This window comes from Camellia sinensis, chromosome 1 (assembly GCF_055761805.1).
Source record: "Camellia sinensis isolate YWXY chromosome 1, ASM5576180v1, whole genome shotgun sequence".
Lineage (NCBI taxonomy): Eukaryota > Viridiplantae > Streptophyta > Magnoliopsida > Ericales > Theaceae > Camellia > Camellia sinensis.
Window position 1 is genome coordinate 11,951,755 of NC_138961.1, and position 17,359 is coordinate 11,969,113.

Sequence of the window (17,359 nt, forward strand, 5' to 3'; positions counted from 1 at the left end):
AACTGAAAACGTAAACGTTACCAAACAGGCCCTTTAACTATCTAGTTACAAAGTAAGTAAATTAGCTACCACTAATTAACTAAATAAAGCAGTTAAATGGCCTCGAGGGACGAGGGATGCATGCATGTTCGGCTTCTCCACCTGAAAATGTCACCGCCTTGCCATTGCAGCCTCTGTTTTCACATGTTTGATCACTGAAAATTGTGCCAACTCCCAGAACAATTCTGATCCACCTTAGGAACACACTGAGCAACTTTTTTCATTGATGGCCGGTCGGCTACCATTGGTGGCCGATCGGCTACTGCTGGTGGCTGTCGGTCACTGTTGTCCTGAACTTCCTATTTTACTGCAACAGAGAGCAAACAGAGGCAAAACAATGTATTCTCAAGGAGTGTGTGTACTGTTATCCTCCTTATCATCACACAAGTTCAAAGGAGTGCAACTCTAGGCCCTCAAACCATCAACCAAGCATTTTCCATGCAGATGACTAAGGAGCCAAGCTTGTACAAGCTTGATGAGTGCAAAACAAGACTCAACAAAGCCACAACCCTATCATGTATGATCAAGGGTGATGGCGACCAAGGAAAGTGCCACGTTTCATCACTTTGAGTATGAAACGTCCCATTTTCCTCGTGTTCGAATTAACGTCCGATCTAAACACATGCAATGCAACACGAAGATGCTCAATCTTGCCTCTTTTACTTGTTGATTTTTGTTTACTCATTTTAGATTACCAATCCATTCCTTAATTGATTAGTCCAAAAGGTGAGTGTCCTCTAATGGAAAGTGGGCTTAAACCACAAGTGCCTTAAGCATGAAAGAGACCTCATGTTGTTGATAATGAACCCCTGAGGGGATTAAACCATTAAGCATGAATGACTCAATTTCACACTCAAGTCAACAAGGGGTTGAAAACCATTTTCAAAATAAATGAAAGAGTGAAGAATAGAGGGAGATGGCAGAGATTTCAGTGCTGAAATGGAGTGCAAAATGACACTAAAACATGCAAGCAACTCATGCAATTCATGTTTAAAAGCCTAAAACACTAAGCTAGTGAAGCCCTTTACACTACAACTATACAAAAGACTACTCATACAACACAAACAGCCCAAAACAGAGCTAAAGCAGTCGAAATCAGAGGCAAAACATGCTGAAAATAAGCTAAATTAAACTATAAAAAAAAAGTTAACACATAAGACAACTAGACATGCAAGCAAGACAACAAGGAGGGGAGGCTAACCCTTCTAATTTTGGACTTCAAAATAGGATTTTTGTCATTGATAAACCTCTGAATTTCAGTGGTTTAAAGGCCCAAAAAGTTTGATTTGAAGGTGAGGAAAGATGGCACAAAAGCTTTAACAACAAATGAGTAAGAAGGGTGAACCATCCCCTAACTTGAAATGGCCTTAAACCAACACTTTTAAGCCACAAAAATAGATGTTTTTTCAGTTCAAAACCACCCCAAAACAGTACAAAAAGATGGTAAAAACAAGTATGAAAAACAAGCTTAAAAGGTAAAAGTTATACCTCTTGAAACCAAGCACACTTTAGGCACAAATGATGCACCAAACCAAGTTAAAATCACCTTCTAAAGCTCAAACGAGGTCCCAAGGAATCTCAGCCCAAAGATAAGCAACTTTGGTTAAGGGTTGATAGGCAAACTAGAAGTGTATCTCTACTTGTATGCACAAAAGGGCAAGAGAGAGAGAAATCTAGAGAGAGAGAATTGTAGAGAGAGAGGATTGTAGAGAGAGAGGTCCCAAATCTTTCTAACCTTCAAAACAATAGAGAATAATATCAACAAAACAGACAGCTGGAGCTTGTGGGAGATAACTGGAGGTAAATATCTGCAAAATCTAAGCTTTCCTTGCACCAGTGGCCGACCGGCCATCATTGGTGGCTGACCGGCCACACCCGTGGCCGACAAGCCATTAAGTGGCCGACCACAAAAATTTGCTCTCTAGGTCCAATTTTAAATGGGCATATCTTCTTCATCTGGACTCCTTTGCAAGTCATTCTTGAGCCTAAATTGAAGCCCCAGAAGTCTTCTTTCCAATGGTGGAAGCCTCACATCAAAATTCCAAGTGTGAAAAAAGATATGCTCATTTTAGTCAAGACTACTCAGTTTCGGTCCTAATCGGATTGATGCCAAACTTCAACCAGCCATATCTCCCTCATCCGAACTCGGCTTTAGGAGATTTTTGAGTGTAAAATGAAGCCCCAGATGTCTACTTTCCAACAGTGATGGCATCATAGCTGAAATCCAAGTGTACAAAAGGATAGACCTGATTTAGTGAGGGCTGTTCGATTCTCTCTTAACGATTTATGCTCAACTTCTTCCCCAACTTGGTTTCTTCTCTCCCCTTTTATTTTCTTCAACTCCAAACCTTTAAATAAGGTGTTTTGAAAGATTTTTAAAAAATTTCACATCTCTTTCATTTATTTCCACTTTGTCCTTGCTTGGTTTACCGAAAAGCGCAACATTTAACGAAATGCGAGCCTCAGAACATCGTAGAAACTTTTTTCAAAAATATTTTGAAAGAGAGGGTTTTAAGGTCTAAATTTTTTTGGGTCTAAAAATGGGGTGTAAGGTTAGGATTTGACGCTTTCCTTGCCAAAGAAATCGAACCTTTGTACAACATAGCCTTCGTCCTCAAGTAATCAACCTGTGGCGTCCAAGTCTTGAGAACGGTCAAAAATGGAGTGTCTACAAAGACAAAAATGTAAATTCATCTATGATTTTATATTTTTCCCCCCTCATCCTAATCCTCGTGTATTTGTATTTATTTGCCCATCAATTTGTTAATTTTTTTGCCTAAAGTCTCAGTTTTTACTCTTCTTGACTCAACAAACAGTTGTCTACATACACATAATTTCATTAAAGAATCCGAGGGAAATATTTTTATATAAATTGAAACTCACATTTAGGCTTCTTCTGGGAAGCCAGTTAAAAGTTAAAAATTAATTTTTAATTTATTTTGAATAATATCATCTCTCATATTTATTATATATTTTTTCAAAAAGTATCAAAAAAATTTAAAAAGTCAACTTGTAACCATCTTTCTAAAATAGACCTTTATAAATCTCAACTTATAAGAAAAAATTACATCAAATTTGATATAATTAGGTTTTATTTAGAAATAAATTATTTTAATAATTTTTAAATTTTTTACGGAAAAATATATATAAAAAAATTAGAAAAAATAATTTGATAATTTAATAACTATTTAAGTTTTTAATTAATATATATAATCACAAATAAGACCAATACATGGGCGGAGGGAAAGGGCGAATAGCATTGGGTAGAGGAGTTGCTTTGCAATCCTTAACACGTGCGAATCCTAGCCTTTCCTTCCTGTTATTCACCACATCAAACAACCGACCGACGCCGTTAAATATACACAGCACAGCAGCCTCAAAAAATAAAAAATAAAATAAAAAAACGCCACACTGTCACGGTGCCTTGGAAGTGAATAAAGCCTCTTTTTTCTTCAATACAACAGACCACCGCCAACAGCTTCAACAATGTTCTCTTCCATGGCGCCCAAACTCTTATTCTCTCTCCTCTTCCTCCTCTTCATTACACCTCAGCTCACCCCTACATTTGCCCAAAAACAGCCCCAAATCAATTCCAACTCAGTCCTCCTCGCTCTCCTCGACTCCCACTACACCGAACTCGCCGAGCTCGTCGAAAAGGCCCTCCTTTTGCAGACTTTGGAACAAGCTGTGTCTCATTACAATATCACCATTTTCGCACCTCAAAACGAAGCCATCGAGCGCGACCTTGACCCAGAGTTCAAGCGATTCTTGCTCGAACCCAGGAATCTCAAATCTCTCCAGACCCTCTTGCTCTATCACATAGTCCCCAAGAGGATTGGGTTCAGCGAGTGGCCGGACTCAATTACTGACTCAACCCAGCACAACACGCTTGCGAACCACCCAGTTGAGTTATCCGCGGCAAGGGTGGTCCGCCCGGACGATCTGGTCCGTCCAGACGGACTCATCCACGGGATCGAACGGTTGTTAATCCCAGACTCCGTACAACAAGACTTCAACAAGCGGCGGAGCTTGGAATCGATCTCCGCCGTGAAACCGGAGGGTGCACCGGAGGTAGACCCCCGGACCCACCGCCTGAAAAAGGTTCCGCCGCCGGTTCCGGCCGGTTCGCCGCCGGTTCTCCCGATTTACGACGCCATGGCTCCCGGACCATCTTTGGCCCCTGCTCCGGCGCCTGGACCCGGCGGACCACGCCACCACTTCGACGGCGAAACCCAGGTCAAGGACTTCATCCAGACCCTCCTCCACTATGGCGGGTACAACGAAATGGCCGACATTCTGGTGAATCTGACGAACTTAGCCACTGAAATGGGTAAACTCGTCTCTGAAGGCTATGTTCTAACAGTTTTGGCACCGAACGACGAAGCTATGGCAAAGCTGACAACCGATCAGCTGAGCGAACCAGGTGCTCCGGAACAGATCATGTACTACCACATAATCCCAGAGTACCAGACCGAAGAGAGCATGTACAATGCGGTGAGGAGGTTCTCGAAGGTGAAATACGATACCCTGAGATTAACCCACAAGGTTGTGGCTCAGGAGGCTGATGGGTCTGTGAAATTCGGAGATGGTGATGCTTCGGCGTACTTGTTCGACCCAGATATTTACATCGACGGCCGGATTTCGGTTCAGGGGATCGACGGCGTGTTGTTTCCGGCGGAGGAGGGGAAACCGGAGACGAAGATCCAATCGAAAACTGTTGTTAAAGTTGTGGCCAAGCCTAGAAGAGGTATGTTTTTTAGCTTTTTCATTGCTTGATTACTGAAATTTGAGGGCTGTTTGTTGATTTTTGTGTTCTGGGTGACGCCGGAATTTTCTGTTTGGCCGGTGGAAATTGGGAATGCCGGTGATGGGTAGGGGGGGGGGGATGGAGTGGGACTGTGTTTGTCGGTGGGTCAGGAATGGTCAGAGGATAAAACTGTCTTTTTGTGGTCAATTTTTTTTTTTTTCAAGGGAAAATAAGTGAAAAGTTAAAAAATAAATATCAATTTCATGAATTTTTTTTTTATTTTTATGAATTTGACTTTTAATATAGCAAAGTTTTTCATTAATTTGTAAATATTTTCCCTATTTTTCACTAAAATGATATTTTCCATTTTTGTAGGTAGTAGTTTTGGCCCCGTGATGGTTGTTTATTCTTTTTTTAGGTCCTCAAAAATTGAAGAAGTATTTTTTTTGGGGGGTCATCTAAACATTTCGAGTTAGTTTTACAATAATGTGTCTTTTTTTAATATCCTACAATTTAAAAGTTTCAATTTAGATATAATTTCCCATCTAAAAAAAAAGGCCTTTAGAATCATTTGAATTGTTTGTTGCCAATGTATTGATTTAATAATCGTATTTTTTTTCATAATTAAAAAAATATGCATTATGGGTTTTGCATAATAAAAAATGTTAGTTTTACAATAATGTGTCTTTTTTTAATATCCTACAATTCAAAAGTTTCATTTTAGATATCATTTCCCATCTAAAAAAAAGGCCTTTAGAATCATTTGAATTGTTTGTTGCCAATGTATTGATTTAATAATCGTATTTTTTTTTTTATAATTAAAAAAATATGCATTATTGTTATGGGTTATGCATAATAAAAAATTGATATCTCCATGGCATTATTGTTAGTTTTTAGGATTAAAAGTAGGTTATTGAGTTCTTGAGTGGCACTTCTTGCCCTATTTTTGTAATTTAGGGGAAGAACGATATTTTTGCTTGATGTGTAGTGATTATCTATTTGGTTGTTGTGATAAGAGAAAAGGGTTAGGGACTAAAGGCGTTGGAGTCAGAAAAAGACATGGTTTTACCAAGTTTCCTTTTCGATGATGTTGTATTAGATGGGATAGGTTTTGAGATCTCTACCATGAAGTATCAATTGGTAGTTGGAGCAACTATTCAATGTAGTATATGGTAATGTCACAAATAAATCTGAGACTCCTCATTTGAGTGAGACTTATGCGAGCCTCATTTATAGATTTTTTTGTGACATTGGCCCCCTCACACACGGCATTCAGTAATTTTGTTTAATGTCCTTATGAATCTGTAACTCATAAATGAAGACGTTCTTTGTGTTTACACCCGGAAAATTTCACCTTTTATGGTACAGTAGGAGCACTTAAAAAATGACACCCCATCTTGACATGGAATTTACTGAGAAATTTCACAAGATACCCAGGCAGTCATGTCGTCCATGTCATAACATACAGTAGGTAGGAATGCTTTTGCCTCTGGAAAAGCCAAACCGGCCAAGTATGGTAAGGTAGTCGAGTGTCGGCGCGAGATAGAAATGTTAGCTGAATGGTTGTTTTCGGATTAAGCAAACATAAAGCCAAAAAGATGAAACAATACAAGAAGTCCCACCACTATGAGATCATAGAATAGAGTTTTGTTCAGGGATCTTGATTGACTCACCTCCTACTACCAAGCTATTATCTTTCTTTCTTATGCTAACAGTTTGCTTTATATAATACGCATATGGGTTTGATTTGTTTTGTTTTCATTGTCATTATTATTTTAATATAACAACATTAAGTATATAGTTTCATGGCCACCATGCTGAAGTTTGGACCCAGTTTATATTATAATACAAAAATTGCAACTGCCTTATTAAAGATCCAAATCATTGAATTGGTGTAACATTTTTGTATATATAATTTGATCTTCTCTCTGTACCCTAGCATCTTCCCAATTCTAGCTGTCAGAAGAGCATCTGATCTGACTGATTGTGAAGAAGCCTGGAAGCCTACCCATTGAGTTCTCTTATTATTGTAATTAATTTTGATGCTAATTGTATAGCATCATTCATACATGCTTTATAATGACAGTTTTGTCCTACTTGTTTTATTGGAGTGATGTTACTTTCTTAAACTAATAGAAGTTATTGGGTTGCTTTTGGGTGATCCATAATTTTTTTTTTGGAAAATGCTAACAAAAAATGTTGGTTGATGTATAGAAAGTATATTGTAATGTGTTAAAAGTGTTTTGGGATATGTAGAAAATGTATCAAGATTATAAATAGTTTAGCATTATGTTTTTATTAACAAGAAGCCTATGGGCTATCGTGAACACGGTTTCTTTTCTTTTTTTTTTTAATTTTTTTTTTTTAAACTAAGAGAGATCTGAGAGGATGCATGTCTGTTTTGGAAACTGATGTTGTTGGACACTTCCCGACACGTGTAGATTCATGCTTATAATTTCTAAATGAAATTAGTACTTTAGAAATTTGTATTTGTTTTATGTTTTTAAATGAAATATTTATATATAGGACCTATCATAAATATATGAAAGTATATATTTTGCACGTATCCCCCACTTATCATGCTATGTATTACTAAAAAATTGTTGTGTTATCGTGCCCGTGCTTGTGCTTCTTAATTTTTTTTTTTTAATTGAAGTTAAAGAAAGGTGTACTAACCTAGATATACACACACTGATTCAAAAAGGGCTAATATAATTGATTCTATAATGTTTTGTTTCAGGGAAATTGCTTGAAGTAGCGTGCCGTATGCTTGGGACCTTGGGGCAAGATTCCCAGTTTACTATATGCCAGTGAAAATGCTCTCCACTCCATGCATCAAAGATTACTTCAAAGAAGAGCAAAGGTATATGATTCTATCATTTAGGTCTTCTGATTTTTTTATTTCTCTTTCTATCTTGATCACAACTCATTCATAACATACTTTTGTTATCCACAAAAAAAAGAAAAAGAAATACTTCATCTCTGAACTGGTTGCTCTAATCCTCTTTAGTCTTTAATACGACTGATTGTCCTGACCAGCACTATGTCGTGAGGTTAGAGTCATCTCTAGGCTACCTTAGATTAAGATCCAAGTATAGTTATTTTTTATTAATCTCTATACAAATTCCCCGATACATCACTCATTCGATGATAGCCTAATTGCATAGGGTCTGACTGATTATGATTATGGCACAATGATGCAAAGGTACTTCATTTATGCTAAATTGTTGTCTATTTACCAAATAAATTGAGCCAACCAATCCCACGCATTCAAACATTGAAAGTGCGTCAAAATTGTGCATTTTTTTAATTTATTTTTTTTAATCTTTTTTAGGTGTAATGTAATTGTGATCTTTCCATGCATGACATGCACCTTCACACCTGCATAAAACATTGTTAGCTGTTGAATTGTCAAACTAACCGATTATATTATAATCCCAATGTTATTAAACTAACATGGTTGCACTTGTAGCTTATTGTACGGGGAGCAAATATTCCGGCAAGCCCGTACTACTTTCTTCCAAGCTCCGTTTCTGTCCGATCACCTGCGAGCACAATAGCAGTGAGCTACCCGGCGGTGTGTGGCCGGAAAACCCTCCGACGGTCAAGTTAGCACACACCTTAGAGGGAATAGAGAGAAGGGAGAGTGTTTTAGTGTAAGAAATTCCTTACAGAGTGTTCGTCTGTCTGCGTATGGGGGGCGCAGACGTGTTTATATACCTTCTGCGCCCCAAATCTACTCCCAGTGTCCTCTCAACACGTGGCACTACTATCCCATCTGTCAGCATAAACCTTGCTGAGCACCACCTAACCTAACTGCCTGCCCATTCTCCTAGGAGCTCGGCAGCCGGGCAGTACCATCTCGGCCATCGTCTGCCATGCTGCGCTTCAAGCCCAAGTACTCCAACAGCTAAGCTCAGATGAGGACCGGACTCGGCGGCATCTCGGCAAAGCCGAGCTCGGGACAACTCACGCTTGTCTGCGGTCGACCTTCCTGCCGAGCAAAAAGGTACCTCGGTCCAACCTTGCCTTTCCTAGCGCTGGACCTTTCACCTGACCAGCTTCGTAACCGCGGATCCTTGCAGCTCGGTCAATCCACGCGCTGCCTTAACCGAGCAGCTTCCTTCAAGGCTGGGCCACACAACTTGGCCCAACACCTGTTCGGCCCAAATCTGTCTGGCACAACTCTGTCCGGCCCAAATCTGTCCGGCACAACTCTGTCCGGCACAACTCTGTCCGGCCCAAATCTGTCCGGCTCAATTCCACGGCCCAATCCAGATCATAAATCTCCCTCTCACTTATGTAACATTGGTTTCACCTTTCACTCGAATCTGTTGTTCCTACGGTGTTAAATATTATAGACAGTGCTGCATTCAAAAGAATAAACAATCCAAAAAGAAAGGGAAAAAATAATGAAAAGATGGAATTGATGAAACAATTTAAGCAATATTTTAGAATAGAAAAGGATGGTAAAAAGGAAAAATAATTTATTATGTCTTCTATATCAACCGTCGGTACCTCTAATCATACTTCGACAACAAATTAACTCAACCCATTTTCACATTTTGCATCAGTGACCTAACTGATTTATCTTGGTGCATATGAAGGCCCATTTTTACTTTCCAACTTTTCTTCCAACTCAAGTATCCTTTTCTACATAAAAGGAAAAGAAAAAGAAAAAAGATGAGGCATTTTATTTGCAATTAAAATGATTTAGTGCTTTATTCTCATTGTTTTATGATAGTTTGTTTTGCAGCAAATCAAACATGTGTAAAGTCCCACGTGAGATGCTATTCACTTCTCTACAAAAGGGTATTGATTTTTTTTTTTTTTTTTTGTGTGGAATTTTTGAAGCTCGAATGCAGCCATGGATGGGGAAATGGGAAACTGGTGAAGAAAACATTTGGGTTGGGTGGTTTGAACTGTGGATTGATTGCATGGGAAGGAAGGAAGGAAGAGGTCAGAGTCATTAGTTACTGATACCATGGACTGCGTTATGTTTTGTGTGTGATTTTTTAGTGTGTGATGGTGGTGGTGAGGGTGAGCTGTCTTGGGATAAAGAAGATGTAAAGGTTAGGTGAGGGGATTAATTGTGTTCTTTTTATTTAGGTGGATGGAGAAGAATCTACCATGCAGAGTGGGGCCTCACACAATAAAAGTAAAAAACAAACATTGTGGGCCATAGTCAAATAAAAATCTTTTTGTGTGTTCATCAGCCATCAGAATAAATCAGTGTGTTTTGTTTTAATTTTTTAAATTTAGTTTTTTGAAAATTAATTTTTTAATTTTTTGTATTTTTTTTTGTTTTTAGTGAATATTTTAAAATTTTAAGTAATTTTTTTTTATTTTTTTAAATGTATCTCATTTAGATGTATCTAAATAGTAAAATATTTGTGAAAAAATATTTTAAAATTTTAATAAATATACAAAAATATGAAAAATGTATTAAATTTTTATATTTTTGATATTTAGTGATTTTTTTGAAGACGTTTTTTACAAATATTATATTTTTTAAGTGTATTTATGTTAGTTGTGTTTAAAAATTAAAAAAAAAAATTGTTTAAAATATTAAAAAAATTCATTAAAAATAAAAAAAATACGAAAAATAAAAAAGTAAAATTTTTCTAAAAGTGTTTTTGAAAACTAACATCAAACAAGTTGAATGTAATTTTTTATTTTTTTCAACCTTTTGTCTAGGGATTTTTACGGGCTAATCCTATTTTCAATGGTTGTTACCCAACAGGTCCTTAATAGAGACTCTTGTACCTATAGATCCTGAACATTTTTGTTTATTCCGTTTTTGTCCTCATGTTTTTATACTCAGATCTGGAGATGAAAAATATGGGGTAAAAAAAAGAAGCTCTCTCTTTCTCTCTCCACACATTTCTCCACTGACGACCATCACCATCTCTATCGTTGCCGACCACTGCCACTTTCACTGTCGTTATTGTCGACGACCTTAACCGGCATATTCTTCCACTTTTACCATTGCTTCCACCTCTACCGATGTCTTCGCTTCCACTGCCACCAGCATCTTCGCTTCTACATCCATTGTCGCTGCCGATCATTGTCACCTCCACATCTATAGTCGTCGTCGCCTCCACTTCTAGATCTAGGCTCTTTGCTGCCGGGTCTTCTCTCTCTCTCTCTCTCTCTCTCTCTCTCTCTCTCTGTATATTGAGGAAGATCTCAGTGATAAATCTATTTAAACCAGTGATAAATTTGTTTAAACTAATGATAAATCAGTGATAAATTTGTTTCTATTGAATTTTTGTCAATTTATTTTTGTGAATTAGTAAGTGAGTGTGTATGTATGTGAGTATGAGAGTGAGAAAGAATAAGTAATTTTAAGTGATTTGGTAAATACTGATAACATTTACCAGTGTCTGTGTGTTTCTCACAGAAACGGTGGCTGGATGTTGCAGTGTTGAGTCTAGGGCTAAAAATAGAAAACACTGTTTGATTTTTTTAGGTAAGACTTGTCGGGCAATAAGACCGGTCCATAAGACCGCCCCGTAAGTCCCTCTTTTATTGTCCTTCTGCTTTTGTTCTTTTCTCTCCCTTCTCCTCCTTTTGTTTTGTTTTGAGTAAATTACACTAACAACATTTAAAATTTGCAAAAAAAATACAGTAACACCTGAAAGTTTGAGATAACTCACTTTGTTAATGTTAATAAACGGACCTCGTATTTGAGCTTGTTAAAATTATCCGGGTATGTACCACTTTCTATTCTACATATATCAAATAATTACACGGCACAAATCCTAGAAGTGTCTTAAAGTGTTGGTGTTTTATAAAATTCATGACATACATTTTGAATTTTTTGTTATGAATTGTGAGTTGCACGAGTTTCTACAATCCTTTTTAATCCTTTTATCAAATTCAAAATTTATTAAATTTGTATCATATCAATGAAGAGACAATTTTTACTATGTCAAGATCAAACCATACTTTCGAAAGTTATATATTTTTATTCAAATTTAATAAAAAGAACAAGAATTGAACACAAGTTTTTACCACCTGTTAATTGGGTTGTTTTGCCAAATCTCTTCTTTCTCAAGATGTACTTATTGCTCCTTCTTAATCTATATATTCCTTTTATTGTTCCAAAAAAAAATAATAATAATAATAATTTTTTTTTCCTTCATGAAAAATAGTTAAAACATCATTTTAGGATAAGTTTGAAAGTTTTCAAAAATATTTGATGAAAAACATGAAGTAAAGAACCAAAGTATTCTATGCCAAATCAAGCTTTTCACTTTAATTTAATGAACAGAAAAAAGAGTAAGTACATTTTTTTGACTTTTTATAATAAAAAAAAAAGTTAAAAATATGTGTAGAAAAATAGAGAGGAGATATTGATTGATGTGACTCAAATACACTTATGCACAAAAGTGCACTTATATAGTTTAGGAAAATGAGTGAGAACACTAATTAGTGTTATCACTAATGATGCACCCACTGTCACAGTGTGTGTTGTGTCTATTTTTTTTTTTTTTTTTTCTTTTCCACTTCATTAGTGATGGGTTAGAATTACTAAATTAGAGATCTCTACCGTGACTGTATACTTTAACCCAAACAGGGCCTGACTATTGTAGATGCTTTAACATAGGGAATGGGAATGTGATTGTGATTTTGGGTTTCAAACTTCCCAAGTTCCCACGATTGAAACAGATTGGAATGAGAAAGTAATTTCTTATTATCTATTAGTGTAAAATCCGTACTGTGCATTGTTTTAAACAATGATTTAAAATTTATTTTTAAAATTAATTAGAAATAATTTTAAAACAAATAAATAGATAAGATTAAGTTAATTTCAGTAGGGGTTAATTGCACTTTTATCTCCTAAACTATTCGCGTTTTGTCTATTTGGTCCCTTAACTATTGATTGTGTTTATGTAGTCCCTAAACTTTAAGAAAGTATGTCTATCAAGTCCAATTTGTGTATGCCGTCCAAATTATTAACGGCATAGCGTTAGTGGAGGGAAAAAGGGACATTTTACAGACAAATAAAATTGAAGGGAATGTTCCCGCTAGTCCTCTGATATATACCTAATGATAGAGACCTCCACAAAACACAACCTCCACAACCTCTAAAATGATCTGAACCATTCATGTCACTGTCAGAAATAGAAAAAAAAAATTCAAACACATTAATGGTCAATATATCAGTAGGGGTCCTCCTTTGTGGGGTCCCAAACATTTTCCAATATATATACAAGAACAACCATGTCTATGGACAAAAAAAAAAAAAAAAAAAAAAAGAACACAAAGAAGAGAAAGAGGAAGAACAATGTACCGATTGAATGCAACGTATTGCTCATGTGGCAAAGCTGCTGTAATGGAGACATCTTGGACAAACTTGAACCTGGGAAGACGATTCTTATGTTGCGAAGGATATGGGCTCAATGGGGGAGGATGTGGATTTTTCCAGTAGTTTGATGTACCTATGTATGGCTAGTCAAAGCAAGTTATACCAGGACTCCTACGAAGTATTACTATGATGGAAGAGAAAATATTAGAGATGAAAATGAAGGAGAAGATACTCTGGGTTTGTTTGGTTGTGTCTTGGCTTATCACCTTGGTATTGTTGCTGTAGAAGATGTTGATGGCTGACAGGTTATGTAGGGTGCAGTGAGGGTTGTGTGAGTGGAATGAAAATGGTTTGTTATTTCCTATGCAATATATTTGTTATGTAAGTTGTTGGATATGTAATGAATGGAAGGTTTTGTATGGAACAATTGTGTGCCCAAATCTTTTATAATGATTGATTGTGTTTACCAAAAAAAAAAAAAAAAACGAATAACAGATCTGCCCCCCCTTTCCCCATTTAAAGAAAAATATCATCATCATTTCCATTCATAAAAGTTTTAAGTTCATTTTCATTACAAACACAAAAAACATTCTTACATTACTAAATAGTTGAAATGAAGTACATTGCAAACACCAAAAACAATCCCACATTACTATTGTGTTCACCCTCTCTTCTTGGATGTGCCTCCCTTGGCTGGTGCTGCACTTTTCAATCCTGAGGCTTGAGGGATAGAGGTTACAGCAGCAGTTGGTACTTCCCTTTTCACCACATTTGTTTTGAAAAACATAAATAGTTAGAATAATTTTGATAATTTGTTTTAAAACAACAAAGATTTGATAATGAAGTTTCGCATGTTCAATTAACTTGATTTTTTGTGTGAATAATATGCTTAACGAAACTTATAATATGAACGATTTAAATCATTAAAATATGCCTGGGACAAGTCCCATTAAACCTCACGTGTAAGATTTTCATTTCTTTTAAGAAATAAATAATAATAATAATAATAATAATAATAATAATAATAATAATAATAAAGAAATAGAAAAGGAAATTTCTTTAAGATTATATCAATCTAACCTTAAAACACTACCTTCTTTTTCTCGTCATCATTGTCACGACCCCAACCCCGGCCCTATGGGTTTAGCACCGTAACCGGCCAGTAATCCGAGATTACCGAAGGCCTGCAGAACAGTAATACAGTAAAACAGAGTACAGGGCCTGGCGGAAGCCAATACAGTAATTAAACAATGTCCAACGAGCTGTGACAGTCTGTATGCCAAAAACATTTTTCATGCATTCATACATAAACGGTGCAGAACAGTATGTACAAGATTTACATCTATTCTACTAGGGACTCAACCCTACAGAACAGTACAGAAAACATTCCGTCTGTACAAAACAGTACGGTCTATACAAAATTTACAGTCACACAGTACAGGGACCTAATCCCTGTATAACAGTACAGTAGTCCAAACAGTATGGAGACAGACGGGGGAAAACAAACAAAACACCCCAAAGCCATAGCATGGCAACTCGGAACCTCGCAGTGAGGCACATAGGCTAGCTTGACAAAACTGGAGTCTAACCCGCGCTCCTAGCTCCGGTCTGGTGCCTGTACACCTACATATATATATGAGCAGTGAGCTAAAGCCCAGTGAATAACATAAGCGTAAAGGGGTTTAGAATGAATGTCCTTACAGTAATGAAAACAGTTCAATTCAATCAGTATTTCAGTTGTTCAGTACAGTAAACAGTCATATGTGGTACATCCATTAGCATAACAGTGACAGTAGGTCTTAAAAGACCGAACAGTAATGATGGCCATCAGTCAGTAAACAGTAGTGGTTCCACGAGGGAACCGACAGAGATCTCTGTAACAGTAACAGTAACAGTAAACAGTAGGTACTAAGGATGCCACAGTACAGTTCAGAAATAAAGGACATACATTCATTCAGTAATACCAGTTCAGTAAACAGTTCAGTTCAGTATTCAAAAGATATCAGTTGAACATATCTTTACACAATTGTTACTCACAGAGTTTTGGGCTACAGTATGTTAGAGCGTGTCTCCCCAGTTGCCAACCCTACACAGTTCACAGGTTGAACACACACTAAGCTACACAGTTGGGAAATATCATAACTTAATCCCTAATTTGCCTTGGTGTGTTCTACAACGATATCCTCATCAAGATGTCTTAAACTAAGCCTAAGAATGCCTAGGATGGGATGAGGATGCAAAAATACACTTAGAAAACATTTCGCAAAGTTTGCTGAAAATAGGAGCTTCGCTCGAGCGAGACTTTCTCCGCTCGAGCGTAAGTCCAAAATCAAAGGCTTCGCTCGAGCGAGGAATCCTTCGCTCGAGCGGTCTGCAAAACAGTAAAAATACTGGATGCTGTGATTTTACGCGCGATGGTCGCTCGATGGTCGCTCGAGCGGAGCCCTGGACAAAGGTGCTCGCTCGAACGGGGAATCCTTCGCTCGAGCGAGGAAGCCAAATCTGGAATTTCCAGATTTGCCTCCCAAGCTCAAACCAAGCATTCTACCACTCCAAACTCGACCTCTTGGGCCCAAATTCTGGAAAACATCACTAAATTCAATGTATAACAAGTTTCAAAGCTCAATTTATGAATTCAAGCCCCAAAGGTGAGTCAATTAAAACCACATTCAAACCCATTTTCAAAAATATGAAAAACATGCAAACATGCATGGATTCAAACCAAATTCAATCTTCAAAGCTTGTTCAAATGGACTCATTTCTTCAAGAACATGATGAATTCATGGAGTATGACCAAAAGATGGACATGCATGTAACCTTTTGCCATGAAAACAACTCAAACATCTACATTACAAACATGCATGCATGAAATGAGTTCCAAATCAACAACAATGAACCAATTCTAGACTTGAATCACTAGAGGCTCAAGAATCTTACATGAATGAGCTTAAACACAACAAAGAGGGGTTAAATTCCTTACCTAGAGCTTTAGTTACAAGGTGAGGAAGCTAAATTTGCAACCTATGTTCCAATTCCTTCAATTTCCAAGCAATTCACAAGGTAGAACTCAATTCCTCTCCCTTTCCCTCTCTTGGTCGGTTAAGCTCAAGAAATGAGCTGATGAAATGCTCTGATTGAAGTGTATACAAGGCTCAAGTGTGTGTATTTGAGTGGACCACTAAGGGTGGCAATTCGGTAATTAAGTCCAACTCTTTAATTAGCTTATTTAATCTAATTTAATCATACCTAATCAATTTTCAGATAATTGTACTATAAAATCACATAAATTATGAGGGTCATAGAACACTAATCGGTTTCGGATTCGGCCGCCGATAAGGCCTTCAATTAGCAGTTTAAACATATGAACATGAACAGATCAAACAAACAGTCAACAGATAAAATGCAATTCAAACAGATGTACTCATTCAATCCAGTTCCAGTTTTCAATCAGTCAGTTCAGTACTTTAATCAATTCAATTATCGATCATAATCAATTCAGTTTAACGGTAATCGATGGTTATCGGTAATCAATCAGTCATAAGTCGGTAACCAGTATGAGGGTTGTTACAATCATTGTGAGCTCTGAGCGCCTCTCGACCTCTATATATAAGACTATATTGATCTAACCTGTGTGAGTGAATTTCTGATCACACTGCCAACTTAGTATTCAGCTGGAGAGCACTGGCAGAACAGATAATGCCTGAATGACCTGCAACAGAAAGAGAAGATTCCGGCGGTGGTTCGTCCACCCGGGGGCACTCCGACAATCAAGTCAGTTATCTCAAAGATAATCAATAGTGCTTAATTCACTATTCAGAATATAAATTGCGTACCTTAGACCTATGGGGGTGCCTCTCTTTTATAGCCAACACTTACCTAATCTCAATAGAAGCCTAGCTTCAATGGACTTAGGATTACTGTTAATCTTTGACTCCCAGTAGGATTGGGATAAACTCTCTAAGAGTCTTATCTTTACTCAAACTGAAGTCCTCTCTCATTCTAGGACTCTTATCCCTTATCCGTTTATCTCGGATTCCGATATCTTCGGAGGCAACCTCGGCCTAGCCGAGATAACCTCAGCATCACGACCAGGACACGTGGCACCTCGGCTGACACGTCGGCGTCACCTTGGCCACGTGTTGGTATCTCAAAAAATATATCCCCACAACTGCCCCCTAAGTTCTATTACCTCGGCATTCTGAGGTGATGGAACCTATCTCAGAACTTTCTTCCAGTACGTCGGCTTAAAATTTATTTAG

At 37.3% G+C, this 17,359-nt stretch overlaps 1 protein-coding gene across 5 annotated transcripts; it reads left to right on the forward strand.

Annotated features, from left to right (window-relative positions):
- The first annotated feature begins 3,274 nt into the window (after positions 1-3,274).
- On the forward strand, positions 3,275-11,049 carry LOC114287685 (fasciclin-like arabinogalactan protein 15). Of its 5 annotated transcripts, none has more exons than XR_003637983.2 (4): positions 3,433-4,786; positions 7,527-7,649; positions 9,531-9,598; positions 10,611-11,049. XR_003637983.2 is itself a non-coding variant. In XM_028231128.2 (3 exons), exons 1-2 carry the CDS (start codon positions 3,526-3,528, stop codon positions 7,598-7,600), a joined length of 1,335 nt encoding a protein of 444 aa, XP_028086929.1. In that variant the 5' UTR covers positions 3,275-3,525; the 3' UTR covers positions 7,601-7,649; positions 9,543-10,043. The 5 variants fall into 5 exon arrangements, 3 of the variants coding, with proteins under 3 accessions (XP_028086929.1, XP_028086930.1, XP_028086931.1); XR_003637982.2 differs by having other exon boundaries at positions 9,543-9,598; XM_028231128.2 differs by lacking the exon at positions 10,611-11,049 and having other exon boundaries at positions 3,275-4,786; positions 9,543-10,043.
- Positions 11,050-17,359: the final 6,310 nt, after the last annotated feature.